A 27,385-nucleotide genomic window follows, 5' to 3' on the forward strand; every position below is an offset into this window, starting at 1 on the left:
TAGTTCTTTCTGCCTATATCGGATTCTTTAAATCCTCTTGTCATTTTTTATACAAACCATTTAAAATGTGCTTTTTTAGTGGTCAAGATTATAATAAGTTACCTTTTAACTTTTAGCATTCACTCTCTAAAGCAATGTCCTCCAGTTATTTTTGTAGCATTAGTACTTAGAACTAATGTAGCGATGTTTTAAAGAATCAATACATGCAGGTGATTTGAGAGATGCGGTGGTGTTTTCTTTGCAAAATTGTTTAATATATGATTATCGCATCTACGTATATGGCAAAATTGTATCACTTTTATGTTTTAGAAAATATGCAATTGTTCCAAAATGTGTCATTTGATGAGCTATGACTCTGCTGGTCTATTTGATTATAGAGGCCTGGCCCGAGTAATAAATATCATTGGCTAACAAAAAACGTAATAGCCACTCCTTTAAAGGTGTACCAATATAAGCCTGATGCTTGATGTGATTGACAGTCCTGACGAGACCCAGTTTCGCTCAGCATTATGGGGCGAAACGCGCGTTGACTTTTCAAAGCAGAAAGCATCAAGTAAGATTCCTGCAGTGAATGCAGTTGATTTGATCTGCCCGGGAAATTAAAAACCGAAGAAGCAAGCCTGGATCTTGCGGTACTCAAGCGGCTACACAAGTTGCCTGGATATGGTTCAAGTACAGAGGCGCAGTATCACCTGTAATGGTCCGTGTCCCTAATGAGCAAGGAGATACGTCTGGCTGTCGGGATGGGTGAGAATAGGATGTCTGAGGCTCATGTCCCGGTCCACTGTTTACTAGCCCTGTGATTTTGATTCCCGGATCTTGCTGCAGTTTGTAAATATTATAGATAGGGTAATTTGAACAATCTAACTCACTCCAGATATAGCCTCCTTCACTAGTGTAGTCTTCTCACAAGTGACTACACCTAAAGTTTTAGAAAAAAAGAAATTATAGTGGGGTAGGAAGGGGCGCTGAACCGCAATCTGGAAATGTTATAACTTAAGACCTTTGCATTAATTTATATTTAGTTGGGGTAGAGAATACCAATATTAAATCTTATATGAGGTGTGATGGTAAAATAAAATAAAATAATATAATTTAATAATCTTCTATCTTTTAGTTGGGGTAAAGAATACCAATAATAAGTTCAAGGTGTGATGATAAAATAAATTAGTTTAATAATCTTCTATCTTTTCAGTGGTAATATAATGTGTGCTGCGTGGAAAGCTGCTTAGTGAAAGTGTTAATGAAAGTTAAAACATGCTCATTTCTCCTTGTTTGTGTAAGGTTAAAAAAAAATAAAAAAAAATTAAATTGTGAGAGTAAATAGGTGTGAAATTAGTGTTAGAGCAGTAAGTTTAAAGTGACTCTATGTCACCAAGTAGATCTTCTGTGTATATAGTATACGTGCAGTATGGATAATAATTGTTGTAGTGAAAAGTAGGGGTGCAAAAAAATATATTTAAATATATTTGTGATTAAATTAGTACTGGGAACTAGGGATCCTCACAAGTTTTAGATTTTAGGTAGAAAATATGGATCCTAATTAAAAATGAGAAAAAAGGGATAGTATGCAGATTAGTGTTATAATGTTAATTTATTAAGTAAGTTCATACTAAGAAATAAAATTTCTTACATACATTAATAGCAATAAAATATTAAACAGTAATGTTCTAAAAATTAGATTCTAAAAACTTAATAACACCGGTGTTATAAATGCATTAAAAACTACAATTCTAATTTAAAACTACAATTCTGATAGAAAAGACTCCAATAGCTGCTAATATGTTAGATGATGGGCATATAATAAAGTGAAAACTAGTAGAGGCATAAGTTGATACAGTAACAATAAACCAATATAAATTGATAAGATGAGTTAGTTTTCAAACACTAGTATAAATTAATACTGAAAACAATGACAAGCCTTTTCTGTGTTGGTAGTATGTAACAGGTGTTTCAAAGTGGTGTGTGTCTTATTAGACACAGTGTTGCAAGCTTTAATTAGAGGGCTTTTCCTAGCAGGTGTTTACCCACAGTCTTCCTTTTTTGTAGTTCCTTTAAAAGTTTCCAATTAGAGATGTCACACAGTACCTTTATGTATAAAAACGCTCATCCGTGTATTCTTACTTTTCCTGTCAGTGTTTGATATATCAGCTGTCCGGTTAGGCAATAGAGTCACGTGGGTTCTTTGTGACTAATCAGAGGTTCTCCTTGTTTAAATTAAGTGCGCGCACTTCATTCCTTTTAAATATTTTTCAGTATGTGGCTCCTCTCGCTGTACAATAACTAACAGGGATTTCTTATTTCAAACCTCCTGTTAGAGACAACGGTCCTGGGTGCCAAGTTTGTCTGTAGCTGTAGGGCGGATCAACGCGTATCGGCAACAGAGCCTTTTCAAGAACCCACGTGACTCTATTGCCGAACCGGACAGCTGATATATCAAACACTGACAGGAAAAGGAAAGTAAAATACACGGATGAGCGTTTTTTATACATAAAGGTACTGTGTGACATCTCTAATTGGAAACTTTTAAAGGAACTACAAAAAAAGGAAAGACTGTGGGTAAACACCTGCTAGGAAAAGCCCTCTAATTAAAGCTTGCAACACTGTGTCTAATAAGACACACACCACTTTGAAACACCTGTTACATACTACCAACACAGAAAAGGCTTGTCATTGTTTTCAGTATTAATTTATACTAGTGTTTGAAAACTAACACATCTTATCAATTTATATTGCAGTTTGTAAATAGCAGTTTGTTTCATTTTCTACTATTGCACCACTGAGAAGGTTGATATGCAATACTCTACCAATAACCTATGTTAAGTTAACATTTGAGGACGCTTTTACCTCGGTTGACTAATAAGTTCAGAAAAAATTTGCAGGTTTATCCAATTGCACCTGTTGGATTACACAGCTGACTATGCTGCAACGTATTGAGGCACCTGACCTCTCTCTGTTGGGACTGACAAATATTCCAACTTAAAGGACATATATATAGATAGTATTCTTGGTGATCCTATTGTTATGTATGCCAGTTCTATTATACAGTTTTTATAACATAATGAGGTTTTTCCCGTTCTATCCTTGTTTGCTGCATGTGTTTTCAGTATATTTTCTGTGTACGGTTAATAGGTTGAGTACGCATAGCCTATACCCACTGCAGTGGTAATTTCTAGATTTGATGAATGTTCTTGATACTGCTAATTTTGTTTTAAGCAATGTTTGCAATAAACTATCTGCATATGATTGAATCCTTGCATGTATGATTCTGTTTGGGTTTGATATTTTTCCATAGTCATTGATATCTAAGACGTTTGATTTAATAGGTTAACTTTGAGTGCTGATATCCCCTACTTTAGTCATAGTATCTCATATAGCTCTACTATGCTCTCTTATCTATAGTGTTTGGATTTAATAAATTAAAGGGGTCTGCACCACGTTTGGCTACAGCTGAAGCTGAGTCAATCGATTATATATTTCAGAATAAATGTTACCATTACTCTTTTTTTGAGGAGGGTCCTGATATAATATAATACAAGTTTCTCTTCCATAATTTCTATATATTATTCCTATATATATATACTGTATATATATATATATATATATATATATATATATATATATATATATATATATATATATATATATAAATAATATATAGAAATTATGGAAGAGAAACTTGTATTATATTATATCAGGACCCTCCTCAAAAAAAGAGTAATGGTAACATTTATTCTGAAATATATTAATCGATTGACTCAGCTTCAGCTGTAGCCAAACGTGGTGCAGACCCCTTTAATTTATTAAATCCAAACACTATAGATAAGAGAGCATAGTAGAGCTATATGAGATACTATGACTAAAGTAGGGGATATCAGCACTCAAAGTTAACCTATTAAATCAAACGTCTTAGATATCAATGACTATGGAAAAATATCAAACCCAAACAGAATCATACATGCAAGGATTCAATCATATGCAGATAGTTTATTGCAAACATTGCTTAAAACAAAATTAGCAGTATCAAGAACATTCATCAAATCTAGAAATTACCACTGCAGTGGGTATAGGCTATGCGTACTCAACCTATTAACCGTACACAGAAAATATACTGAAAACACATGCAGCAAACAAGGATAGAACGGGAAAAACCTCATTATGTTATAAAAACTGTATAATAGAACTGGCATACATAACAATAGGATCACCAAGAATACTATCTATATATATGTCCTTTAAGTTGGAATATTTGTCAGTCCCAACAGAGAGAGGTCAGGTGCCTCAATACGTTGCAGCATAGTCAGCTGTGTAATCCAACAGGTGCAATTGGATAAACCTGCAAATTTTTTCTGAACTTATTAGTCAACCGAGGTAAAAGCGTCCTCAAATGTTAACTTAACATAGGTTATTGGTAGAGTTATTGCATATCAACCTTCTCAGTGGTGCAATAGTAGAAAATGAAACAAACTGCTATTTACAAACTGCAATATAAATTGATAAGATGAGTTAGTTTTCAAACACTAGTATAAATTAATACTGAAAACAATGACAAGCCTTTTCTGTGTTGGTAGTATGTAACAGGTGTTTCAAAGTGGTGTGTGTCTTATTAGACACAGTGTTGCAAGCTTTAATTAGAGGGCTTTTCCTAGCAGGTGTTTACCCACAGTCTTTCCTTTTTTTGTAGTTCCTTTAAAAGTTTCCAATTAGAGATGTCACACAGTACCTTTATGTATAAAAAACGCTCATCCGTGTATTCTTACTTTTCCTGTCAGTGTTTGATATATCAGCTGTCCGGTTCGGCAATAGAGTCACGTGGGTTCTTGAAAAAGGCTCTGTTGCCGATACGCGTTGATCCGCCCTACAGCTACAGACAAACTTGGCACCCAGGACCGTTGTCTCTAACAGGAGGTTTGAAATAAGAAATCCCTGTTAGTTATTGTACAGCGAGAGGAGCCACATACTGAAAAATATTTAAAAGGAATGAAGTGCGCGCACTTAATTTAAACAAGGAGAACCTCTGATTAGTCACAAAGAACCCACGTGACTCTATTGCCTAACCGGACAGCTGATATATCAAACACTGACAGGAAAAGTAAGAATACACGGATGAGCGTTTTTTATACATAAAGGTACTGTGTGACATCTCTAATTGGAAACTTTTAAAGGAACTACAAAAAAAGGAAAGACTGTGGGTAAACACCTGCTAGGAAAAGCCCTCTAATTAAAGCTTGCAACACTGTGTCTAATAAGACACACACCACTTTGAAACACCTGTTACATACTACCAACACAGAAAAGGCTTGTCATTGTTTTCAGTATTAATTTATACTAGTGTTTGAAAACTAACTCATCTTATCAATTTATATTGGTTTATTGTTACTGTATCAACTTATGCCTCTACTAGTTTTCACTTTATTATATGCCCATCATCTAACATATTAGCAGCTATTGGAGTCTTTTCTATCAGAATTGTAGTTTTAAATTAGAATTGTAGTTTTTAATGCATTTATAACACCGGTGTTATTAAGTTTTTAGAATCTAATTTTTAGAACATTACTGTTTAATATTTTATTGCTATTAATGTATGTAAGAAATTTTTATTTCTTAGTATGAACTTACTTAATAAATTAACATTATAACACTAATCTGCATACTATCCCTTTTTTCTCATTTTTAATTAGGATCCATATTTTCTACCTAAAATCTAAAACTTGTGAGGATCCCTAGTTCCCAGTACTAATTTAATCACAAATATATTTAAATATATTTTTTTGCACCCCTACTTTTCACTACAACAATTATTATCCATACTGCACGTATACTATATACACAGAAGATCTACTTGGTGACATAGAGTCACTTTAAACTTACTGCTCTAACACTAATTTCACACCTATTTACTCTCACAATTTAATTTTTTTTTATTTTTTTTTAACCTTACACAAACAAGGAGAAATGAGCATGTTTTAACTTTCATTAACACTTTCACTAAGCAGCTTTCCACGCAGCACACATTATATTACCACTGAAAAGATAGAAGATTATTAAACTAATTTATTTTATCATCACACCTTGAACTTATTATTGGTATTCTTTACCCCAACTAAAAGATAGAAGATTATTAAATTATATTATTTTATTTTATTTTACCATCACACCTCATATAAGATTTAATATTGGTATTCTCTACCCCAACTAAATATAAATTAATGCAAAGGTCTTAAGTTATATACATTTCCAGATTGCGGTTCAGCGCCCCTTCCTACCCCACTATAATTTCTTTTTTTCTAAAACTTTAGGTGTAGTCACTTGTGAGAAGACTACACTAGTGAAGGAGGCTATATCTGGAGTGAGTTAGATTGTTCAAATTACCCTATCTATAATATTTACAAACTGCAGCAAGATCCGGGAATCAAAATCACAGGGCTAGTAAACAGTGGACCGGGACATGAGCCTCAGACATCCTATTCTCACCCATCCCGACAGCCAGACGTATCTCCTTGCTCATTAGGGACACGGACCATTACAGGTGATACTGCGCCTCTGTACTTGAACCATATCCAGGCAACTTGTGTAGCCGCTTGAGTACCGCAAGATCCAGGCTTGCTTCTTCGGTTTTTAATTTCCCGGGCAGATCAAATCAACTGCATTCACTGCAGGAATCTTACTTGATGCTTTCTGCTTTGAAAAGTCAACGCGCGTTTCGCCCCATAATGCTGAGCGAAACTGGGGTCTCGTCAGGACTGTCAATCACATCAAGCATCAGGCTTATATTGGTACACCTTTAAAGGAGTGGCTATTACGTTTTTTGTTAGCCAATGATATTTATTACTCGGGCCAGGCCTCTATAATCAAATAGACCAGCAGAGTCATAGCTCATCAAATGACACATTTTGGAACAATTGCATATTTTCTAAAACATAAAAGTGATACAATTTTGCCATATACGTAGATGCGATAATCATATATTAAACAATTTTGCAAAGAAAACACCACCGCATCTCTCAAATCACCTGCATGTATTGATTCTTTAAAACATCGCTACATTAGTTCTAAGTACTAATGCTACAAAAATAACTGGAGGACATTGCTTATAGAGAGTGAATGCTAAAAGTTAAAAGGTAACTTATTATAATCTTGACCACTAAAAAAGCACATTTTAAATGGTTTGTATAAAAAATGACAAGAGGATTTAAAGAATCCGATATAGGCAGAAAGAACTAATAATGTTACTGGCAGAAGGACAAACAAATTTGATTGGCGTTTTTAAAAAAGAGGTTTATTCATTTTAGTCTTTAAGTGGGCAGGGATGAGTGTATCAACAAATTTTATTACATTGTTCCAGCTTTAACCAAGAAAGGAAGCATATTCTATTCTTTCGTTTAAGCCAAACGGGGACACTGTGTTTAGCATATATGTCCATCTCGCTTCTTTCTTTAGAAGGCATTTATCTTCATCTCCACCTCTACCATTAGTGATCCCTCTGTCAATCCCTACAAATTTTAAAGAAACAGTACTACTATTATGTACATCCTTGAAATGACGAGCAACACTTGTATCCCTTTCGTAAAGGATGTCATCTCTGTGCTCCTGTACCCTGTCCTTGAACAAATGTTTCGTTTTGCCAACATATAACAGGGGGCAGGAGCACCCCAAAAGATAGACAACCCCCACCGAATTACAATTTGAAAAACATCTAATAGTATAATTTTTACTTGTATTAGCTGAAAATGATTTGCTTTTAAGCATATAGGGGCAATAGACACAATGTCCACAGGGAAAGCTTCCTTTCACCTGCTGTTTATTCAGCCAATTAGTGGCTGAATCAGACCGTACAAATCTACTTTTTACTAACTTATCTTTAAGGTTAGGAGATTTCTTAGCGGTCAATAATGGTCTGTTCCTCACTTTTTCTGCAATTTTGTCATCTAGGGTCGGGATGGGTGAGAATAGGATGTCTGAGGCTCATGTCCCGGTCCACTGTTTACTAGCCCTGTGATTTTGATTCCCGGATCTTGCTGCAGTTTGTAAATAGCAGTTTGTTTCATTTTCTACTATTGCACCACTGAGAAGGTTGATATTCAATAACTCTACCAATAACCTATGTTAAGTTAACATTTGAGGACGCTTTTACCTCGGTTGACTAATAAGTTCAGAAAATATTTGCAGGTTTATCCAATTGCACCTGTTGGATTATACAGCTGACTATGCTGCAACATATTGAGGCACCTGACCTCTCTCTGTTGGGACTGACAAATATTCCAACTTAAAGGACATATATATAGATAGTATTCTTGGTGATCCTATTGTTATGTATGCCAGTTCTGTTATACAGTTTTTATAACATAATGAGGTTTTGCCCGTTCTATCCTTGTTTGCTGCATGTGTTTTCAGTATATTTTCTGTGTACGGTTAATAGGTTGAGTACACATAGCCTATACCCACTGCAGTGGTAATTTCTAGATTTGATGAATGTTCTTGATACTGCTAATTTTGTTTTAAGCAATGTTTGCAATAAACTATCTGCATATGATTGAATCCTTGCATGTATGATTCTGTTTGGGTTCGTTTGATTTAATAGGTTAACTTTGAGTGCTGAAATCCCCTACTTTAGTCATAGTATCTCATATAGCTCTACTATACTCTCTTATCTATAGTGTTTGGATTTAATATATATATATATATATATATATATATATATATTTATTTGTATATATCTATACCTATATATAATTATATATATATATATATATATATATATATAGATATATATTTTACCAAAAAAACACATCAGATATATGTAGAAATATTTATTTATGAATAAATAGAACATCTGTTATTTGAAGAACATTGGAATGTGAAATATTCATATTTTTATGTTGGGTTAGCGTAAATAAGAATATGCGATTTGGTTAGCTCAAGAGTGAAACTCGCAATATGAGTGCAACCCGACAAGTGCCAAAAGCTTACTTTTAGCACAATTAAGGCTCAAGCTGAAGCGTTAATTTGCACTACACTCGTAATCTGGCCCTCTGTGTTTCTCCAAGTATATATTTTTTTCATTAGTCCATGAAAAAAGAAATATCAGAAATGAGTTTGCATTGCAGTAGGTATGTTTGTATAGTATTGAAAACAGACTTACCTGTGCTTTATTATGGTATCTTCACTTGCAAATCTATAAAGCCCTATAAATATAAAAAACATTCCATATCATTATAAGATAGCACATAGATGTTCTATCAGTTTCAGTGGTGTACAAATTTACAAATATCAACGGGTTTCAGACTGACACTAATGTTATATGAGAAATGTGATTCAGCACAACAGACATGCCCCCTTTATTAAGGCAGAGCTATCTGTCTTAGAAATGTTCCTGTTTCTGAATGTGCAACCAGGGACTGTCTAACGCCTGAACCAACCTGACCAACCCATGGTATGTCTCAATTCCACCAATTTCATGCCTCATCCCATCCACATTCCATCTTTCACTCTGATCTCACTCTATCCTTTTACCACCCATTCAACACGTCACTCCACCTACGGGTCTCCCTGCCTTAGCCTAAGCATCCAAGTCCCAGACTAGTTCTGAGAAATGTTGGGAGAGGTGTGAATTTTTACAACTAGCGAGATAACAGCGGTGTTGGGAAATTTAGAAAGTGACTGTAGTGAAGGTGAGCACTATTCCAAAAATTGTGAAGAAATAATTTTTCCTTGACTGAAACAACTACTGATTGGCTGCACAGAGCACATATTTGTAAAGAAAATATTTTTAAGTGAGCAGAATTAACAGGTTTATCTACATTAAAAAGTTGTTGTTTTTTTACCTATATCTCCCAACATTTCTGTTTTTTTAACTCAGGATCAATGGCTAAATCTTGATGTTTTTGGGGCAGGAATGTTGAGGCCCAGAAAAGGGTTTGGTAATTTCGGGGTGACACTGCCCTATCTGGGGGCAGGACTGAATTGTCTAGCGCAGGGGTCAGCAACCTTGGCACCCAAGATATTTCGGAACTACATTTCCCATGATATTCAGCCAGCCTAAAGTGTGTCTGAGCATCATGGGAAATGTAGTTCCAAAACATCTGGGATGCCAAGGCTGCTGACACCTGGTCTATAGGCTTAACTGCATATTTTTGTTGTTATTTAACTACTCAATGGTTTCACTCTTTCGCAATATGAAGGGAGAAAATCAGTGAGAGAGAGCTCCAAATTAAGAGTATCCTACAAAATATAAGACCGTTAGGGGCTCTCCAAAATATTTATTTTACTAAAATAGTATTTTGTTTTTTTAAATTCTTTTAAAATTTGTCCTTTTCTTAGATTGTCTAAAAACTGTTATAAACTGTCACCATAAATTTCCATTCTATATAAATATTTAAAGGGACACTGAACCCAAATATTTTCTTTTGTGATTCAGATAGAGCATGCAATTTTAAGAAAACTTTCTAATTTACTCCTATTTTCAAATTTTCTTTATTTCGCCCATTTTTGGTTAACAACCTGGGTTTTTCTTGCTGATTGGTGGATAAATTCACCCACCAATAAACAAGTGCTGTCCAGGGTGCTGAACCAAAAATTGGCTGGCTCCTTAGCTTAGATGCCTTCTTTTTCAAATGAAGATAGCAAGAGAACAAAGAAAAAATGATAATAGGAGTAAATTAGAAAGTTGCTTAAAATTGCATGCTCTATCTGAATCACAAAAAATGGGTTCAGTGTCCCTTTAAGGAGCAATATATAACCCTAAAATTGCTTACCATTTCCCAAAGCATTTTGCTTTTTTGTGCGATAACGCTTTGAATGACGTTGACACAAACATATAGCAAAGATCATTAATAACAGCCAGATCACTGCTCCCGCTGTTGCTATGAAGGCTGGATGGCGCATGACCTGTAGGATCAGTTGAAATGATATATTTTCTTCCTCTTTTTCCATTTTTACTTCTGGAGACTCTATAAGTAAAAAAATAAAAGGGAAATAAAATCAATGTATCAAACAGTTTTCTCCATAATAAAAAATACATTGTCAGTTTCTCCTATAATGAAGTTCATACATTTAATTAATGTGTTATTATAGTAGCACAAATATGCATCTCATTATATTTTTGCATCAATTATTACCCCAGGAGATCATACAATCACTAATTATTAATTGTTAACTAAATGGAATTAATATTGTCAGGGTCAGATTTAAATCTCAGCAGTCTCTATGCACAAATCTCTCCGGCTAATCACTCTGATAAATTTATGACATAAGGGAAATTGAAATATAAAGATGAAATTAATGTATCACACTGGCTCCCTTGTCAATAGCGTGACCTAGGCAGATTCCTGTCCCTTTAAGATAGATGTGTTAACACATGAGATTTAAAATCCATGTATACACTTATTTTAATAATTAGAATTATGCTGCTTAGTTCTGTTTTTACCTTTTTTGGGGTAAGGAAATATTAGCAATAGTGCTGATTAAGGGGTAGATTTTTCAAATTTCGTGAGGACATGATTCGCTATAACAAATCATGGCCGCCCTGCATCGCTAAATGCCAACAGCATACGCTGTTGGCATTTAACATTGCACAAGCATTTCACACACTTGAGTAAAGGCCACCACCAGCTTGTTCAGGACCTGGGCAAATATACAGTAGGTCTACTTTATTTAATATTTAAATTTGAAAGCTGGACTGATTCATAGTTCGATATATATGGGGGAGTGTCAATCTTTTTCCATGGTTAGATTGAAAAAAACTTTAGCAGATGCTGTCTAAGCTATGTAATAGCAAAATAAATCATACAAGTATAATATAACTTTGTTACTATACATAATTAAACATTTTACATTACAATCTCCAAGTGTTTACTGTCCCTTTAAAGGGACAGTTTACCCTAATTAGATTACAGTGTGAGATAGGAGAGATAAGGAATAAAGTTTAATTTTCAATTGTTCTAAGTATAAGGTTTGTTATACAGACAGAGATAATATAAAGAAGCATGTGTGTGTGTGTGTACAGAAAGTGATAACAAGGATTTCCCTGCAAGCTCCACCAATTTGAATGGATTGAGGTTTAAAAGAACAAACCCAACTATTTAATATACAAAAAATAAACCTAAAAATTTGATTTTACACACTACAACTGGTATAACAAGTCATTGGAAACACATCAAGGGATCGATGATTTTAAAGTACACTGTCTGTTTAAATGTAAAGCTGAATGCAGTTTCTTTATATAAGGATAGACAGTTTTCTGGAACATTTGAAATATAATAAGCAAACTAATGAATTAAAAAATCCAGTTTGTTTACTATTTTGTAAAACGGAGATGAACTTCCTGTTGTTTTTTTAACCTCCTGCTATATTCTAAGTGATATAATATACAGTAAAGGAGAACTATTCTTGTCATAAGAAAGATAGATTGGGTGTATTTATATTTCAAGACATCACTGCAAATTAATCTCTGCTGAATTTCTGTACCCATTTATTTCATAGTGTATGAGTTGGATTTTTTTTTTTGCTATTGCGTTTGATTATATCTATCTATAATTGCATCTATACTTGTCTCTGTTTATCAATATTGTATGTCGCTATTTTTATTTATTTTTTCTACAGCACAACTGCAAGACTCTCATCTCATCACTAATCATTATCATCCGCTTTCTCTGAGTTCATATATTGACTTTTGATATCTGTTAGCGTCTAACATTGGGCACTATTTCAGAATTCCCCTTGTGAAAAGATTGTATGAAAAATTGAGTGATTTTTTTCAAAGCCAAGGAAGTTTTAAACTTACTCACCTTAATGAAAGCAATAGATACACAAAGGAAAAGGAAAACAGGATAGCAAATTAATTATCTATTAAAAATGGTTAATGTGTTTTAGTGCAAATTTTATTTTTTATTTAATGAATACCAATTCATGATGTGTGCAACTACAAATTTTATTTTGGCATAATTGCCTTTAAGGTGGTAAGAACTGATGAGTCATTACTATTAGGAATTCAATACCTGACCACCATGAGGAAGCAAAGACATCCTAGACCAGACAATTTAATCCTAATCACACTCCATGTACCTCCCAGTCTATTTTTTTGGTTCTACAACAAGTAGGTGAAGACTTGAGATGCTCAAGCAAAAATGGGTTTCTTTGACCCTGTGTTCCTCTCATAAGGTGAAAGTTGGAAGAGAGAAGCTTAGGAGAGTACTGGGCTGTTCAATGTATATCTCCTGTGGAAGTCTTTCATCTCAAGCCTGCCACAGATATCGCTGGCACTGGTCCTTCAGCCTCCTCATGGTTGGCCATACTACTGTGTGCTCAATAGAATTCTGCTGTATGCAGAGTATTGTAGCTAGGTTTGCTCAGTGAAAGAGGTGAAACTTTGGGTAAGTACTTTCTTCTATGCAGCCCCCAGGCTATCAGTAAGTACATATAGTACAATACTTACTTGGCAATTGGGTAAATTCAATTATTCAGTTACATTGTGGGGTTATGTCATAACTGGCAGGTTATGCTAGTGTTGAGTATTGACGTAAATAATGATTGGAGTGTCATTTGCATATGCAACTTAATCGACCTACTACTGTAGCCACGCTTACCCTAAGATACATTGTGCAGAAAATCAAACTCTTAACCTTTTGCCGATATAATATTTACTATATGTTTGCATAAGTTAATAGCAATCGATCGGTGAAGTGTATATCTTCCATTGGTACAAATTTATAAATTCTGGCTATTAAAACGTGACAAACTATTAGTGACCATAATACTTACTGTATTAACTTTTCTGTACTACAACCAGATTAATGCAATCTTAATACAATTACATATGAAGGATATCATTATTTTACTAGGAAGATTGCAGTTAACTTATTATACTTCTTCGATTACATATCAGACAATTTATCACCCTGTCTGTGAGCTTGAGCTAATTTTAACCAGTGTGTGTGTGAGTGTTTGCATGAGTCCTGCTGGACTTAACTTTTTGTCTCCAATAAAGTTTTGCCTAGTATGAGTGTTGTTTTTTGAGACAATTTTATTATAAAAACCAATTTGATTCCTTATATATGTGGGATTTTGTTGATATATTCACTTAGAGATAAGCAGCCTTTTCTTTTTTTGCAAACCTCTTTTTTTGCATCAACAGTACATGCACATATAGTTATGTATCACATTGGCAGAAGGCTTTATATATATATGCAATACAGGTCAGAGGACTGGGGTACTACTTTAATATGCGAATAGTGTTTGTACTGTGCATAGTGTAGGACAAATTAGAATGCCATTCAGAGGATACCTGTTTATTTTTGGGAGTGTTATCTTTTTGAGAGAGATTTTCTTTGAGCTATGTTAGCGCATGCAATATTCCCTGCATGTTCTTTAATTTTGCATAGTGTAGCCACACTTAACACTGTACCTTTACTCACTTAGCTTCGGTAACAGCGCAGTGCAGGCGCACTCCAGAAGCACAGGGATTACATTTTTTCACAACTCTGCTGCAGCTTAGCATTCTTGCTTCTTCTCCCTTCCTTACTGCGCAGCAACCATTTTTGTCTCTGAACTTCCCTTTAGTCTCTGGACTACATCGTGTATCAGAAGGGGGTAAGGCGCACTGCACCAGGAGCGAAAGGGTGTTGTTTCTGACAGCATTATCTGATTTATTTTGTGGCAGTATTTTATACAGCTATACATTTTGGGACCCGTACAGACTGGAACTGTCCCTTTTGGAAGTGAAAACAATGAAATTCAGCAGCACTTCTTTAGTTAAAAGACCTTTATTTCACAAATTGGTCACCAGCACACAAACAAAGCGACGTTTTGGATAACAGGAAATGCTGTAACTTATACACCTGCAATCATAGTAACCACCAATCCCAGGTATATCCGCGTTTTGCTCTCTCTAGTGTACAGGTATAGTATTAATATTAAACATGATTTATACAAAGTTAAAACACCCTAACTAACTAGTAATCCATGATATTAAAATACTATCTCTTTAAAACATAATACCAAACCTCAATTTAATACACCTAAAAAATACAAACTGATCATACATACTGTATATACAGATATATATATACACAGAGCTGCAATATAGAATCACAAGAACACAGATAAGTCTAATTCCTTGTTCATTCCCAAAGGTTGCATACAATTTAATTTATGGATCTAAAAGGCCTCCTTACTCTTAAGAAGTGTTTCCCTATTACCCCCTCCCCATGTGGCCAAATTTAAAAAAAATGAGCAGAGACTGGGGCTTCTTTATTCTTGCACCTTATGTTGCTCTTACGTTTGTTGATCCTGTCCCTGACCTTACGGGTGGACTCTCCAATATAGATGACCCCACATAGGCATTTGATCAAATAAATTGCATATGTAGTGTTGTAAGTATAGAAGCCCCTAATCTCAAATTTCTTGCCTGTAAGGGGGTGTATGAAATGTGGCCCCCTGATCATGGAATTACAGTTGCCACAATTCAGGCAAGGAAAAATTCCATTGTTCTTACATGTCAAATAACCTTGCTTTCCCTTTGTACTACCCAAATCTGTTTGAACCAGCTTATCCCTCAGATTTCTCCTTCTTCTATAAGCTAGTCTAGGTAGATTCATAAACTCCTCTACTTCAGGATGACATGACTGAAGAATTGACCAATGTCTCCTTACTATATATGTTTTATCCTTATTGTATTAATTGTGATCCATAACCAATGTTAACCTTTTTTCTTTCATTTTACCTTTTCTCTGAAAATCCTTCCTCAGTTCAGATTGTACCACCACCTGTGTTAGCTCATCATGTAAAAGATCAATGGGATAACCCCAAGCTAGGAATTTGTTTGCCATCTCATTAGAAGGGAGGTCTTCTGATTTATTTATGGCCTTAAAATACAGTGGGGCAAAAAAGTATTTAGTCAGCCACCAATTGTGCAAGTTCTCCCACTTAAGAAGATGAGAGAGGCCTGTAATTTTCATCATAGGTATACCTCAACTATAAGAGACAAAATGTGGAAACAAATCCAGACAATCACATTGTCTGATTTGGAAATAATTTATTTGCATATTATGGTGGAAAATAAGTATTTGGTCACCTACAAGCAAGCAAGATTTCTGTCTCTCACAGACCTGTATCTTCTTCTTTAAGAGGCTCCTCTGTCCTCCACTCATTACCTGTATTAATGGCACCTATTTGAACTTGCTATCAGTATAAAAGACACCTGTCCACAACCTCAAACAGTCACACTCCAAACTCCACTATGGTGAAGACCAAAGAGCTGTCAAAGGACACCAGAAACAAAATTGTAGACCTGCACCAGGCTGGGAAGACTGAATCTGCAATAGACAAGCAGCTTGGTGTGAAGAAATCAACTGTGGAAGCAATAATTAGAAAATGGAAGACATACAAGACCACTGATAATCTCCCTCGATCTGGGGCTCTACGCAAGATCTCACCCCGTGGAGTCAAAATGATCACAAGAATGGTGAGCAAACATCCCAGAACCACACGGGGGGACCTAGTGAATGACCTGCAGAGAGCTGGGACCAACGTACCATCAGTAACACACTACGCCGCCAGGGACTCAGATCCTGCAGTGCCAGACGTGTCCCCCTGCTTAAGCCAGTACATGTACGGGCCCATCTGAAGTATGCTAGAGAGCATTTAGATGATCCAGAAGTGGATTGGGAGAATGTCATATGGTTAGATGAAACCAAAGTAGAACTGTTTGGTAGAAACACAACTCGTCGTGTTTGGAGGAGAGAGAATGCTGAGTTGCAACCAAAGAACACCATACCTACTGTGAAGCATGGGGGTGGCAACATCATGCTTTGGGGCTGTTTCTCTGCAAAGGGAACAGGACGACTGATCCGTGTACATGAAAGAATGAATGGGGCCATGTATCGTGATATTTTGAGTGCAATGCAAACCTCCTTCCATCAGCAAGGGCATTGAAGATGAAACGTGACTGGGTCTTTCAGCATGACAATGATCCCAAACACACTGCCCGGGCAACGATGGAGTGGCTTCATAAGAAGCATTTCAAGGTCCTGGAGTGGCCTAGCCAGTCTCCAGATCTCAACCCCATAGAAAACCTTTGGAGGGAGTTGAAAGTCTGTGTTGCCCAGCGACAGCCCCAAAACATCACTGCTCTAGAGGAGATCTGCATGCAGGAATGGGCCAACATACCAGCAACAGTGTGTGACAACCTTGTGAAGACTTACAGAAAACGTTTGACCTCTGTCATTGCTAACAAAGGATATATATAAAGTATTGAGATGAACTTTTGATATTGACCAAATACTTATTTTCCACCATAATTTGCAAATAAATTCTTTCCAAATCAGACAATGTGATTGTCTGGATTTATTTCCACATTTTGTCTCTCATAGTTGAGGTATACCTATGATGAAAATTACAGGCCTCTCTCATCTTCTTAAGTGGGAGAACTTGCACAATTGGTGACTGACTAAATACTTTTTTGCCCCACTGTAAATGTATGGTTTGCAAACTGGTTACTGTTTGTCCTTGAGCTCAACTTTGCAATTATTGTTTAAAATCTGTTTTAAAATCCCATGAGTTTTCTATCTGTTCCCCCTATGGTGGTTTGTCCGCCTTCTGTGAAATACTCTCAAAGAAGCCCCATGCAATTTAATACAGGAGTTAAGGCCTTTGGCAGGTCCACTATTACTGAGGTTTTCAAGGCTATGCCACCTACAAGAAAGCAAATCCGTATTTCCTCTCAGACTTTTGTTAGAGGTGATTTACCTGTCTTATATAGTTCTGCTAGATCTGGTCAGGACTCAGATTCGGATGCCTCTGATCTGTCTTCAGAAGGGGAAATATCCTCTGACTCTATTCCTGATCAGAATTCTGAGGATGTCTCTCTTAATTTTAAGGTTGAACATTTGCGGTTTTTGCTTCAGGAAGTGTTACACACTTTAGGGGTCCAGGACTTGAAGCCTGGAGAGGATAAGTTTGTTAGACAATTAGACTTAATTGTTAAGCTAACAACTAAGCCTGTGGAAGTCTTTCCTGTTCCAGGGTTGGTTTCTCAGATAATTTCCAAGGAAAGAAACAAACCTGAGGTTCCTTTTATTCCAACAGCCAATTCAAAACTTCAGGAAACAATTCCAAAGGTTGACAGAGCTATCTCCACATTAGCTAAAAGAGCCACCATTCAATTACTTTGGAAGATAGCACTTCATTTAGAGATCCCATGGACAGGAAGCTAGAAGGCTATCTTAGAAAATCTTTTTTTCAAGGGGGAGTCTTGTACCAAATGGAAGTTGGAATCGCTTGTGTTGCTGCATCCCTTTGGTTTGATTCTTTATTTGATTTAGCTTCCAATGAGGCTTCATTGGAGGTTATTCAGGACCGTCTAAAGTTTCTTAGATTTGCTTGTTCTTACTAGAATGGCTTTATGGCTGAAGTCCTGCCTGCTGACATGATTTCGAAGAGTAGACTTTTAAATAACTTTGTCTTTTCAGGGAAAGGGTTTGTTTGGTTAAGGTTTAGATACCATCATTTTCATGCTTACAGGCGGTAAGCCTTTCTCCCTCAGGATAAGAAATCTAAGTCTAAGGTCAGACCTAATAATAGATTTAGTTCCTTTCATCAGTCTCAAACCCAGAAATTTTCCTCTACCCAAAATTCAGAGTCAACAAAGTCGGCATGGAAACCTAATCCAATCTGGAACAAATCTAAGCAGAACAAGTCCCCTTCCAATTCTAAGTCAGCATGAAGTTGTGGTCCCAAACCCAGACTTGTTGCTGGTAGGTGGCAGATTGAGCTTTTTTGAGAAGGCCTGGTCACAGTCTGTCCAGGACCCTTGGGTACTAGATATAGTATCTTAAGGTTTTCGGTCACAGCCTCCTCGGGGAGGTTTCTTCTGTCACATATTCCAAAAATACCCAAGAAGAAAAATGACTTTTTTTCATTGTGTTCAGGAGCTGGTGCTCATGTGGGTGGTCGTATCTGTTCCTCTTTTGAAACAAGGTCAGTATTTATACTCCAATTATTTCATTGTTCCAAAGGAAGAGGGAACCTTCAGACCCATTTTGGACCTGAAAACTTTAAACAAGGTTTTGAGAGTTCCTTTTTTCAAGATGGAAACTATCAGAACTATTCTTCCTTTAGTTGAACAGGGTCAGTTTATGATCACAATATATTTAAAGTATGCATATCTTTATATTCCTATTCACAAGGTCCACCATGAGTTTTTTCGGTTTCCTTTTTAGGACAAGAACTTCAAATTTGTAGCTCCTCCATTAGACAAAATAAACCCAGAACCTTGGTAAAGATACTGGGAGCCATAGCTAATCTAGTCTTTATGATCCAGGGCATAGCTGTAGCACCTTACCTGGATGACATATTGGTTCAGGCATCAGCTTTGTTGGTGTGACATGTTGTTAAAGGTAAACTAGTAATGTATCTATAATAATGGCTGGAAGATAAATGTTGCCAAGAGTTCTCCTTCTTAGAAGTAATCATAGACTCTATGGCAAAGTGTCTGTATTTGACAGATCAACGCAAACTCAAGCTACAGTCATCTTGTCTAAAACTTAATTCTTTGTCTCAGCCTTTGGTAGCTCAGTACATGGAGGTAGTGGTTCTGATGGTGCCTGCATCAAACATCATCCTGTTTGCTCGTTTTTACCTGCGTCCATATAAGCTTTGCATGTTGAAACAATGAAATTAGGATTGCAACAATCTTTCTCAAATTATTTAACTGGATCTTTCAGTAAGGCAATCGCTTTCTTGGCGGACATTTCTCCAGAAAATATCTCAGGGAATGTCTTTCTTTTCTCCATCTTGAGAAATAATTACCACATACGTGAGTCTCTTGGGTTGGGGTGCAGTCTGTGGGTTTTGGAGATCACGTGGAGTCTGTTCTCCCCAGTAGGTGATGATACCAATCAATGTTCTAGAGCTTTGTGCAATTTTCAGGACTCTCAAGGCTTGTCCTTCTCTCGAAGTCGTACCTCACGTTTGTTTCCGATCAAACAACATAACTGTGGTAGCTTACATCAATCATCAGGGAGGTACTCACATCCTGCTAGCAATGGAGCAAGCATTCTGTCCTGGGCAGAGTTCCATCAGTGTAGAGTTTCTGCAGTTCACATTCCGAGAGTCAACAATTGGGAAGCGGACTATTTGAGTTGTCAATCTTTACATCCATGGGAATGGTCTCTCAATCTGGAGATTTTCGATCAGTTAATTCAGTGTTTGGGTCTTCCAGAGTTACTATTAATGGCATCTCATCTGAATCACATGCTTCCAAGGTACGGAGCTTGATTTAGGGATCGAGCAGAATTGATAGATGTTCTAGCATTTTCTTGGCCTTTTTAAATAGTGTATATTTTTCCTTCAACTGTGCTCCTGTTAATTGCGTACATCAGCCATTTTGATAGCTCCCACATGGCCCACGTAGAACTTGGTATGCAGATCTAGTTTAGCTGTCCAGTACTCTGCTATGGCGTCTACCATGTTGTCCAGATCTGTTATCATAAGGTCCATTCTCCGTTAAAAATCAGCAATCTCTCAATTTGACTGCTTAGGGATTGAACATTTAATTTTAGCCCAAAGAGGTTTTTCAGATATAGTGGTTAATACACTTACCCAAGCTTGTAAACCTGTGACTAGAAAGATATAACATAAGGTATTGAAGATTTATCTTTCTTGGTGCTTTTAAAGAGGTTTTAGTTGGCATTCGTTTAGAATGTCTAGAATTCTACAATTTCTTTAGGATGGGCTGAATAAGGGTTTGTCTTCAAGTACTATAAAGTGTCGTATTTCTGATCTTTCTGAGTTATTCCACCAGAAGATAGCCAGACTTCCAGATGTCTTTGTACAAGCTTTATACAGAATCAGACCGGATGTACAGCCAATTACTGCTCCATGGAATCTTAACTTCAATCTCCTCTGTTTGAACCTATGCATGGGTTGGATATTAAGCTACTGTTTTCAAAGGGTTTGTTTCTTCTGGCTATTTGATCAGCCAGAAGAATATCTGAATTATCAGCATTTTCTTGTGAAGTGTAATATTTGAGATAAGGCTGTACTGTGTACCCATTATAGTTTTTTTTATCTAAGGTAGTCATTTCTGAGAACATTAATCAATAGATTGTTGTTCCTACATTGTGACCAAATCCAAACAAGTCTAAGGAGTCGTTGTTGCATAACTTAGATATGGCTGCAGCTTTAAAATATTAACTACAAGCAACTTGTCAGTTTAGACAATCTTCCAGTTTGTTTGTTAACTTTTTCAAGTAAGTGTAGAGGTCAGAAGCCTAAGTCTGCTTTCTTAGCCTCTTGGCTAAAGAATTTTGTTCATAAAGATTTACATCCTGGGCATTCAAAAATGAGGCTTCAGTGGATCAGCTTTGCAAGGCAGCAACTTGGTCATCATTACACACTTTTACCAAAATTCTACAATTTTGATGTTTTTTCCTCTGTTGAGGCCACTTTTGGCAAAAAAGTTCTTCAGGCTGTAGTGTTTGGTAAATAGGTGCCTGTCTTCATTTAGTCCTACCTGTTTTTCGTGTACTTCACAGCTTGGGTATTAGTTCCCAATATAAAGACTCTCACAACCATCAGAAAGAAAACATAATTTATGCTTACCTGATAAATTAATTTCTTTCTTGGTGGTGAGTGCACGAGGCCCACCCACATGTGTTTGTTTCTTTCTAGTTGGCTACAGTTCTAGTTTGCACTTTTTTGCCCTACTGTCTTTCCTACATTCTATTTCTCCTTTACTTGGCTATACAATAGACTTAGAGGTACAGGGATTGCTGAAAATCAGGGGCATATGCTTAGGAGCCGACCCATTTCTGGAGCACTATATGGCAGCACTGCCATGTAGTGTTCCAGATGTCTACCTAGGTATCTCTTCAACACAGAATATCATGGGAACAAAGCAATTTTGATAACAGAAATTGGAACCTTTTTTTAAAAATAGTATGTTCTGTCTGAATCACAAAATCATTTTTTGGCTTTCATATCCCTTGAGGTATAGTAGGCTTTATTTAACTCAATGTAGCTAATCATGGGAGCATGCTGGCTGTCATAGATAATAATGACAATCTCAAAGGGACATTAAGCACTTTGAGATTGTTATATAAAATGATAAATCGTATATATAAAAACTCTGCAATATACTTTAAAGGGTTATGAAACCCAAATATTTTCTTTCATGATTCAGACCGAGCATGTAATTTAAAGCAACTTTCTAATTTACTCATATTATCAAATTGTCTTTGTTCTCTTGGTATCTTTATTTGAAAAGCAGGAATGTAATGCTTAGGGGCCGGCCCATTTTTGGTTCAGCACCTGGGTATTGCTTACTGATTGCTGGCTTAATGTAGAAAAATTGATAATAGTAGTAAATTAGAAAGTTGCTTGAAATTGCATGCTCTATCTGAGTCATGAAAGAAAATATTTGGGTTTCATATCCCTTTTATTAAATATTTTGTTTCTTTTTTCCTGTAATTCCATTCTGAAATGGAATTACAGGAAAGCGCTTTTCAGTTCCTGATAGAAGTGGAAGTGCAGAACCCTGTTATATTCACACAGCCATTGGCTGCTCACTCTAATGACCTATTTATAACTGTCCCTAATTGGCTACAACAGAGAAGGTAACTTAAAGGGACAGTATACTGTAAAATAGTTTTTCCCTTAATGTGCAATTGCTTTTTTTACCAACTGCAGAGTAAAAAATGTATGAAAATTAGCTTTTTAAGGCTTATTTGTGTATATTAAAGCTCGAATTTTGTGTTTTGAAGCCACAGCCTAATAAAATAGGTTGAGCTTGTAGGTATAATCAGATCTCATTACTGTATCACATTGTGCACATATACCTGCTTCTTTATCTTATATCTGTCCTTAAAACAATCACCAATACTTTGAGAGAACAATGGAAAATCAACATTTTACTACCTTATCTCTGCTTTATCACACTGGGAGTGTAATTTCTTCTGCTGGCTGTGTTTACAAAGCTTATCTATAGCTGGTACGCGCGGCCTCAAACTTTCAGAATAGGTGGGGATACCACATGCTAAATTAACAATTTCAAATGCCAATATAAGGGTAAAGGAGCTACTTGTAAACAATTTAATACACTCCAGCAGGTAAAGTGGATCATTGGGAACAAATTAAAGGGGAGAAAATTTTTGAGTAAACTGTCCCTTTAAGTTACAACATGGCAGCTCCCATTGTTTTTTAGACACTAAAACTTTTAACTTATTTTGCCAATATTTAAACAGCTATTGAAACTTTAAAAAATACATCTACATGTTAATATCAGACTAATCTATTCTTTGAATTCATCATTCTATTTAGCATCTATTTAGTGTTTAATGTCACTTTAAAAAACTGTTTCTATTTTGTTCTAGAGTAGAAAGTTAAACATGTTGCTATTATTGGGACGTTGTTGCAGTGGATCCAGCTCTATGACACTACATTCTCATGATTAATATCTTCTCTTACTGAAGGTTTTAATTATATCAATATTTATTGATTATTGATTTATTGTTTTTAGGAAAAATAATAAACAAACAAATATAACAGAACCCGCTAATAGTGAGAAAAAGATGCTATTACAGCATCCTGTTGTTTATGGAAAACTGTTTACAAAATTCTCTAGTAATTTTGACCCTTGTAGATTTGATATATAGCAAGAATATACTTTTAATGAAGTTGGAGCTGAAACTTAAAGGGACATTAAACCCAAAAAGTTTCTTTCATGATTCAGATAGAGTATCCAATTTTAAACAACATCCCAATTTACTTCTATAATCTAATTTGCTTCATTCTGTAGATATCCTTTGCGGAAAAATCGCAATGCACATGATTGAGCCAATCACACAATGCATCTATGTGCAGCCATCAATCAGCCACTACTTAACCTATCTAGATATGCCTTTCAGCAAAGGATATCAAGAGATTTAAGCAAATTAGATAATAGAAGTAAATAAGAAAGATGTTTAAAATTGCATGCTCTATCTAAATCATGAAAGAAAAAATTTGGGTTTCATGTCTCTTTAAGTTCAACAGGGCACCCTTCCCAAAAGAACAGTTCACCCTGTCAAAGTTTTTTCTCGGAATCTGTTGAGAGGATAACACTGTTAGTTAGATGGCGTCCCTCGAATTCCGATTGGCTGATAGAATCCTATCAGCCAATCGGAATTAAGGTAGGAATATTCTGATTGGCTGATGGAATCAGCCAATCAGATTCAAGTTCAATCCGATTGGCTGATTGGATCAGCCAATCAGATTGAGCTCGCATTCTATTGGCTGTTCCGATCAGCCAATAGAATGCGAGCTCAATCTGATTGGCTGATTGGATCAGCCAATCGGATTGAACTTGAATCTGATTGGCTGATTCCATCAGCCAATCAGAATATTCCTACCTTAATTCCGATTGGCTGATAGAATACTATCAGCCAATCGGAATTCGAGGGACGCCATCTTGGATGATGTCATTTAAAGGAACCGTCATTCGGGGAGTAGGCGTCGTTAGAAGAGGATGGATCCGCGTCATCTGGGAAGAAGATGGCTCCGCTCCGGAAAAAAGAAGATTGAAGATGCTGCTTGATAGAAGACTTCATCCCGATGATGGACTTCCGACTTCAGCCCGATGATGGATTTCTTTTCAGCCGCCGCTTGGATCCAGACTTCAGCCCGAGGATGGACGTCACTCTTCAGCCCCCCGCTTGGGCTTGGATCAAGACTTCGGACCCTCTTCTGGACAGATCGGGACCCGGTGAGGTGAAGACAAGGTAGGGAGATATTCAGGGGCTTAGTGTTAGGTTTATTTAAGGGGGGTTTGGGTTAGATTAGGGGTATGTGGGTGGTGGGTTGTAATGTTGGGGGGGGTATTGTATGTGTTTTTTTTCCAGGCAAAAGAGCTGAATTCTTTGGGGCATGCCCCGCAAAGGGTCCTTTTCAGTGCTGGTAAGGTAAAAGAGCTTTGAACTTTTTTATTTTAGAATAGGGTAGGGCATTTTTTTATTTTGGGGGGCTTTGTTATTTTATTAGGGGCTTAGAGTAGGTGTAATTAGTTTCAAATTGTTGTAATATTTTTCTAATGTAAATATTTTTTTTATTTTTTTGTAACTTAGTTCTTTTTTATTTTTTGTACTTTAGTTAGTTTATTTAATCGTAGATAATTGTAGGTATTTTATTTAATTCATTTATTGATAGTGTAGTGTTAGGTTTAATTGTAGATAATTGTAGGTATTGTATTTAATTAATTTATTGATAGTGTAGTGTTAGGTTTAATTGTAACTTAGGTTAGGATTTATTTTACAGGTAATTTTGTAATTATTTTAACTATTTTAGCTATTAAATAGTTATTAACTATTTAATAGCTATTGTACCTGGTTAAAATAAATACAAAGTTGCCTGTAAAATAAATATTAATCCTAAAATAGCTATAATATAATTATAATTTATATTGTAGCTATATTATGGTTTATTTTACAGGTAAGTATTTAGCTTTAAATAGGAATAATTTATTTAATAAGAGTTAATTTATTTCATTAGATAAAAATTATATTTAACTTAGGGGGGTGTTAGTGTTAGGGTTAGACTTAGCTTTAGGGGTTAATCCATTTATTACAGTAGCGGCGAGATTCGGTCAGCAGATTAGTGGTTAATAATTGAAGTTAGGTGTCGGCGATGTTAGGGAGGGCAGATTAGGGGTTAATACTATTTATTATAGGGTGATTGAGGCGGGAGTGAGGCGGATTAGGGGTTAATAACTTTATTATAGTAGCGGTGTGGTCCGCTCGGCAGATTAGGGGTTAATAAGTGTAGGCAGGTGGAGGCGACGGTGAGGGGGGCAGATTAGGGGTTAATAAATATAATATAGGGGTCGGCGGTGTTAGGGGCAGCAGATTAGGGGTTCATAGGGATAACGTAGGTGGCAGCGGCGTGCGGTTGGCAGATTAGGGGTTAAAACATTTTAATAGAGTGGCGGCGATGTGGGGGGACCTCGGTTTAGGGGTACATAGGTAGTTTATGGGTGTTAGTGTACTTTAGAGCACAGTAGTTAAGAGCTTTATAAACCGGCGTTAGCCCAGAAAGCTCTTAACTACTGACTTTTTTCTGCGGCTGGAGTTTTGTCGTTAGATTTCTAACGCTCACTTCAGCCACGACTCTAAATACCGGCGTTAGAAAGATCCCATTGAAAAGATAGGATACCCAATTGACGTAAGGGGATCTGCGGTATGGAAAAGTCGCGGCTGGAAAGTGAGCGTTAGACCCTTTAATGACTGGCTCCAAATACCAGAGGGCGGTAAAAACCAGCGTTAGGAGCCTCTAACGCTGGTTTTGACGGCTACCGCCCAACTCTAAATCTAGGCCTATGTATTTTACAATATAAACTAAGATAAAGTATTTTCATATATTGCTTATATTTGTCAACTATTTTGTATTGTGTTACAAGAGATTTCACTGACCTATAAAGATATATTTAGGATTGCTAGGTATCCCAATTCCTGCATCATTTATAGCTGCCACTTGAACTTGGTACTTGATTCCTGATGCCAACATAGGTATCTCAAGTCTCTTGGTTCCTTCGTCCACTATCCAATCAGCTTGATGATGAGTCTCATTTCCAACAAATGAAACCTAAATTCAAAATAGAATGATGAAATGTTAAAGTGTGGAAGCTATGTTCATTTTTATATATATATATTAATATAGCACACAGAGAAAGTCCAGCACTTACTTACAAGCTCTCAACTAAGATAAAAAGCAGCAATGGAAGAGTTAGTTACCGCATCTGGCCAAATGGGAAAAGCCCAGGTACCTCGTCAAGGTCTCTTCCAAAAACCTGGGTGCCTAAACAGCCACACAATGCAGGCTCACATTCAAACAACTGTGAAAAATTGGAGGGTGCAAAGGCTAGCGTGTACCCGGTCCGGCCTGAGAGTGCTGACCCCACCCGTGTTTTGTATATGTTTGGGGAGATTACATAAGCCTGTGCACCCTTCATTTTTTACAGTTGTTTGATTGTGAGCCTGCATTGTGTGGCTGTTTAGGGACCCAGGTTTTTGGAAGAGACCTTGACGAGATACCTGGGCTTTTCCTATTTGGCCAGATGCTGTAACTAACTCTTCCATTGCTGCTTTTCATCTTAGTTGAGAGCTTGTGAGTGAGTGCTGGACTTTCTCTGTGTGCTATATTAATGTATTATTTTTTGTAATTTTCCCTGTTTGGGCCTTGCACCCAGGCCTGTCTGGGGTTAACTGCCTGTGACTCTGGTGACAGTGCAGCTTCCTGAGAGTGCTGTTTTGCACGCAGGGCTGTGCATGTTACAGGGTCATAGGATGTCTACCCGGTCCGGCCTGAGAGTGCTGACCCCACCCATGCTTTATATATATATATATATATATAGGGAGTGCAG

General features: G+C 36.4%; 1 protein-coding gene across 1 annotated transcript in view; it reads right to left on the bottom strand.

Annotated features, from left to right (window-relative positions):
* ROBO4 (roundabout guidance receptor 4) overlaps positions 1 to 27,385 on the bottom strand; it is a 458,861-nt gene that overhangs the window by 244,184 nt on the left and 187,292 nt on the right. The window contains exons 10-12 of the mRNA XM_053690486.1: positions 26,436 to 26,607; positions 10,755 to 10,949; positions 9,143 to 9,185 (exon numbers count right to left, since the gene is read on the bottom strand). Coding sequence (XP_053546461.1) covers positions 9,143 to 9,185; positions 10,755 to 10,949; positions 26,436 to 26,607 — 410 coding nt within the window. The remainder of the gene's footprint in view (positions 1 to 9,142; positions 9,186 to 10,754; positions 10,950 to 26,435; positions 26,608 to 27,385) is intronic.

The sequence above is a fragment of the Bombina bombina genome, chromosome 8 (assembly GCF_027579735.1).
Source record: "Bombina bombina isolate aBomBom1 chromosome 8, aBomBom1.pri, whole genome shotgun sequence".
NCBI classification, from domain to species: domain Eukaryota; kingdom Metazoa; phylum Chordata; class Amphibia; order Anura; family Bombinatoridae; genus Bombina; species Bombina bombina.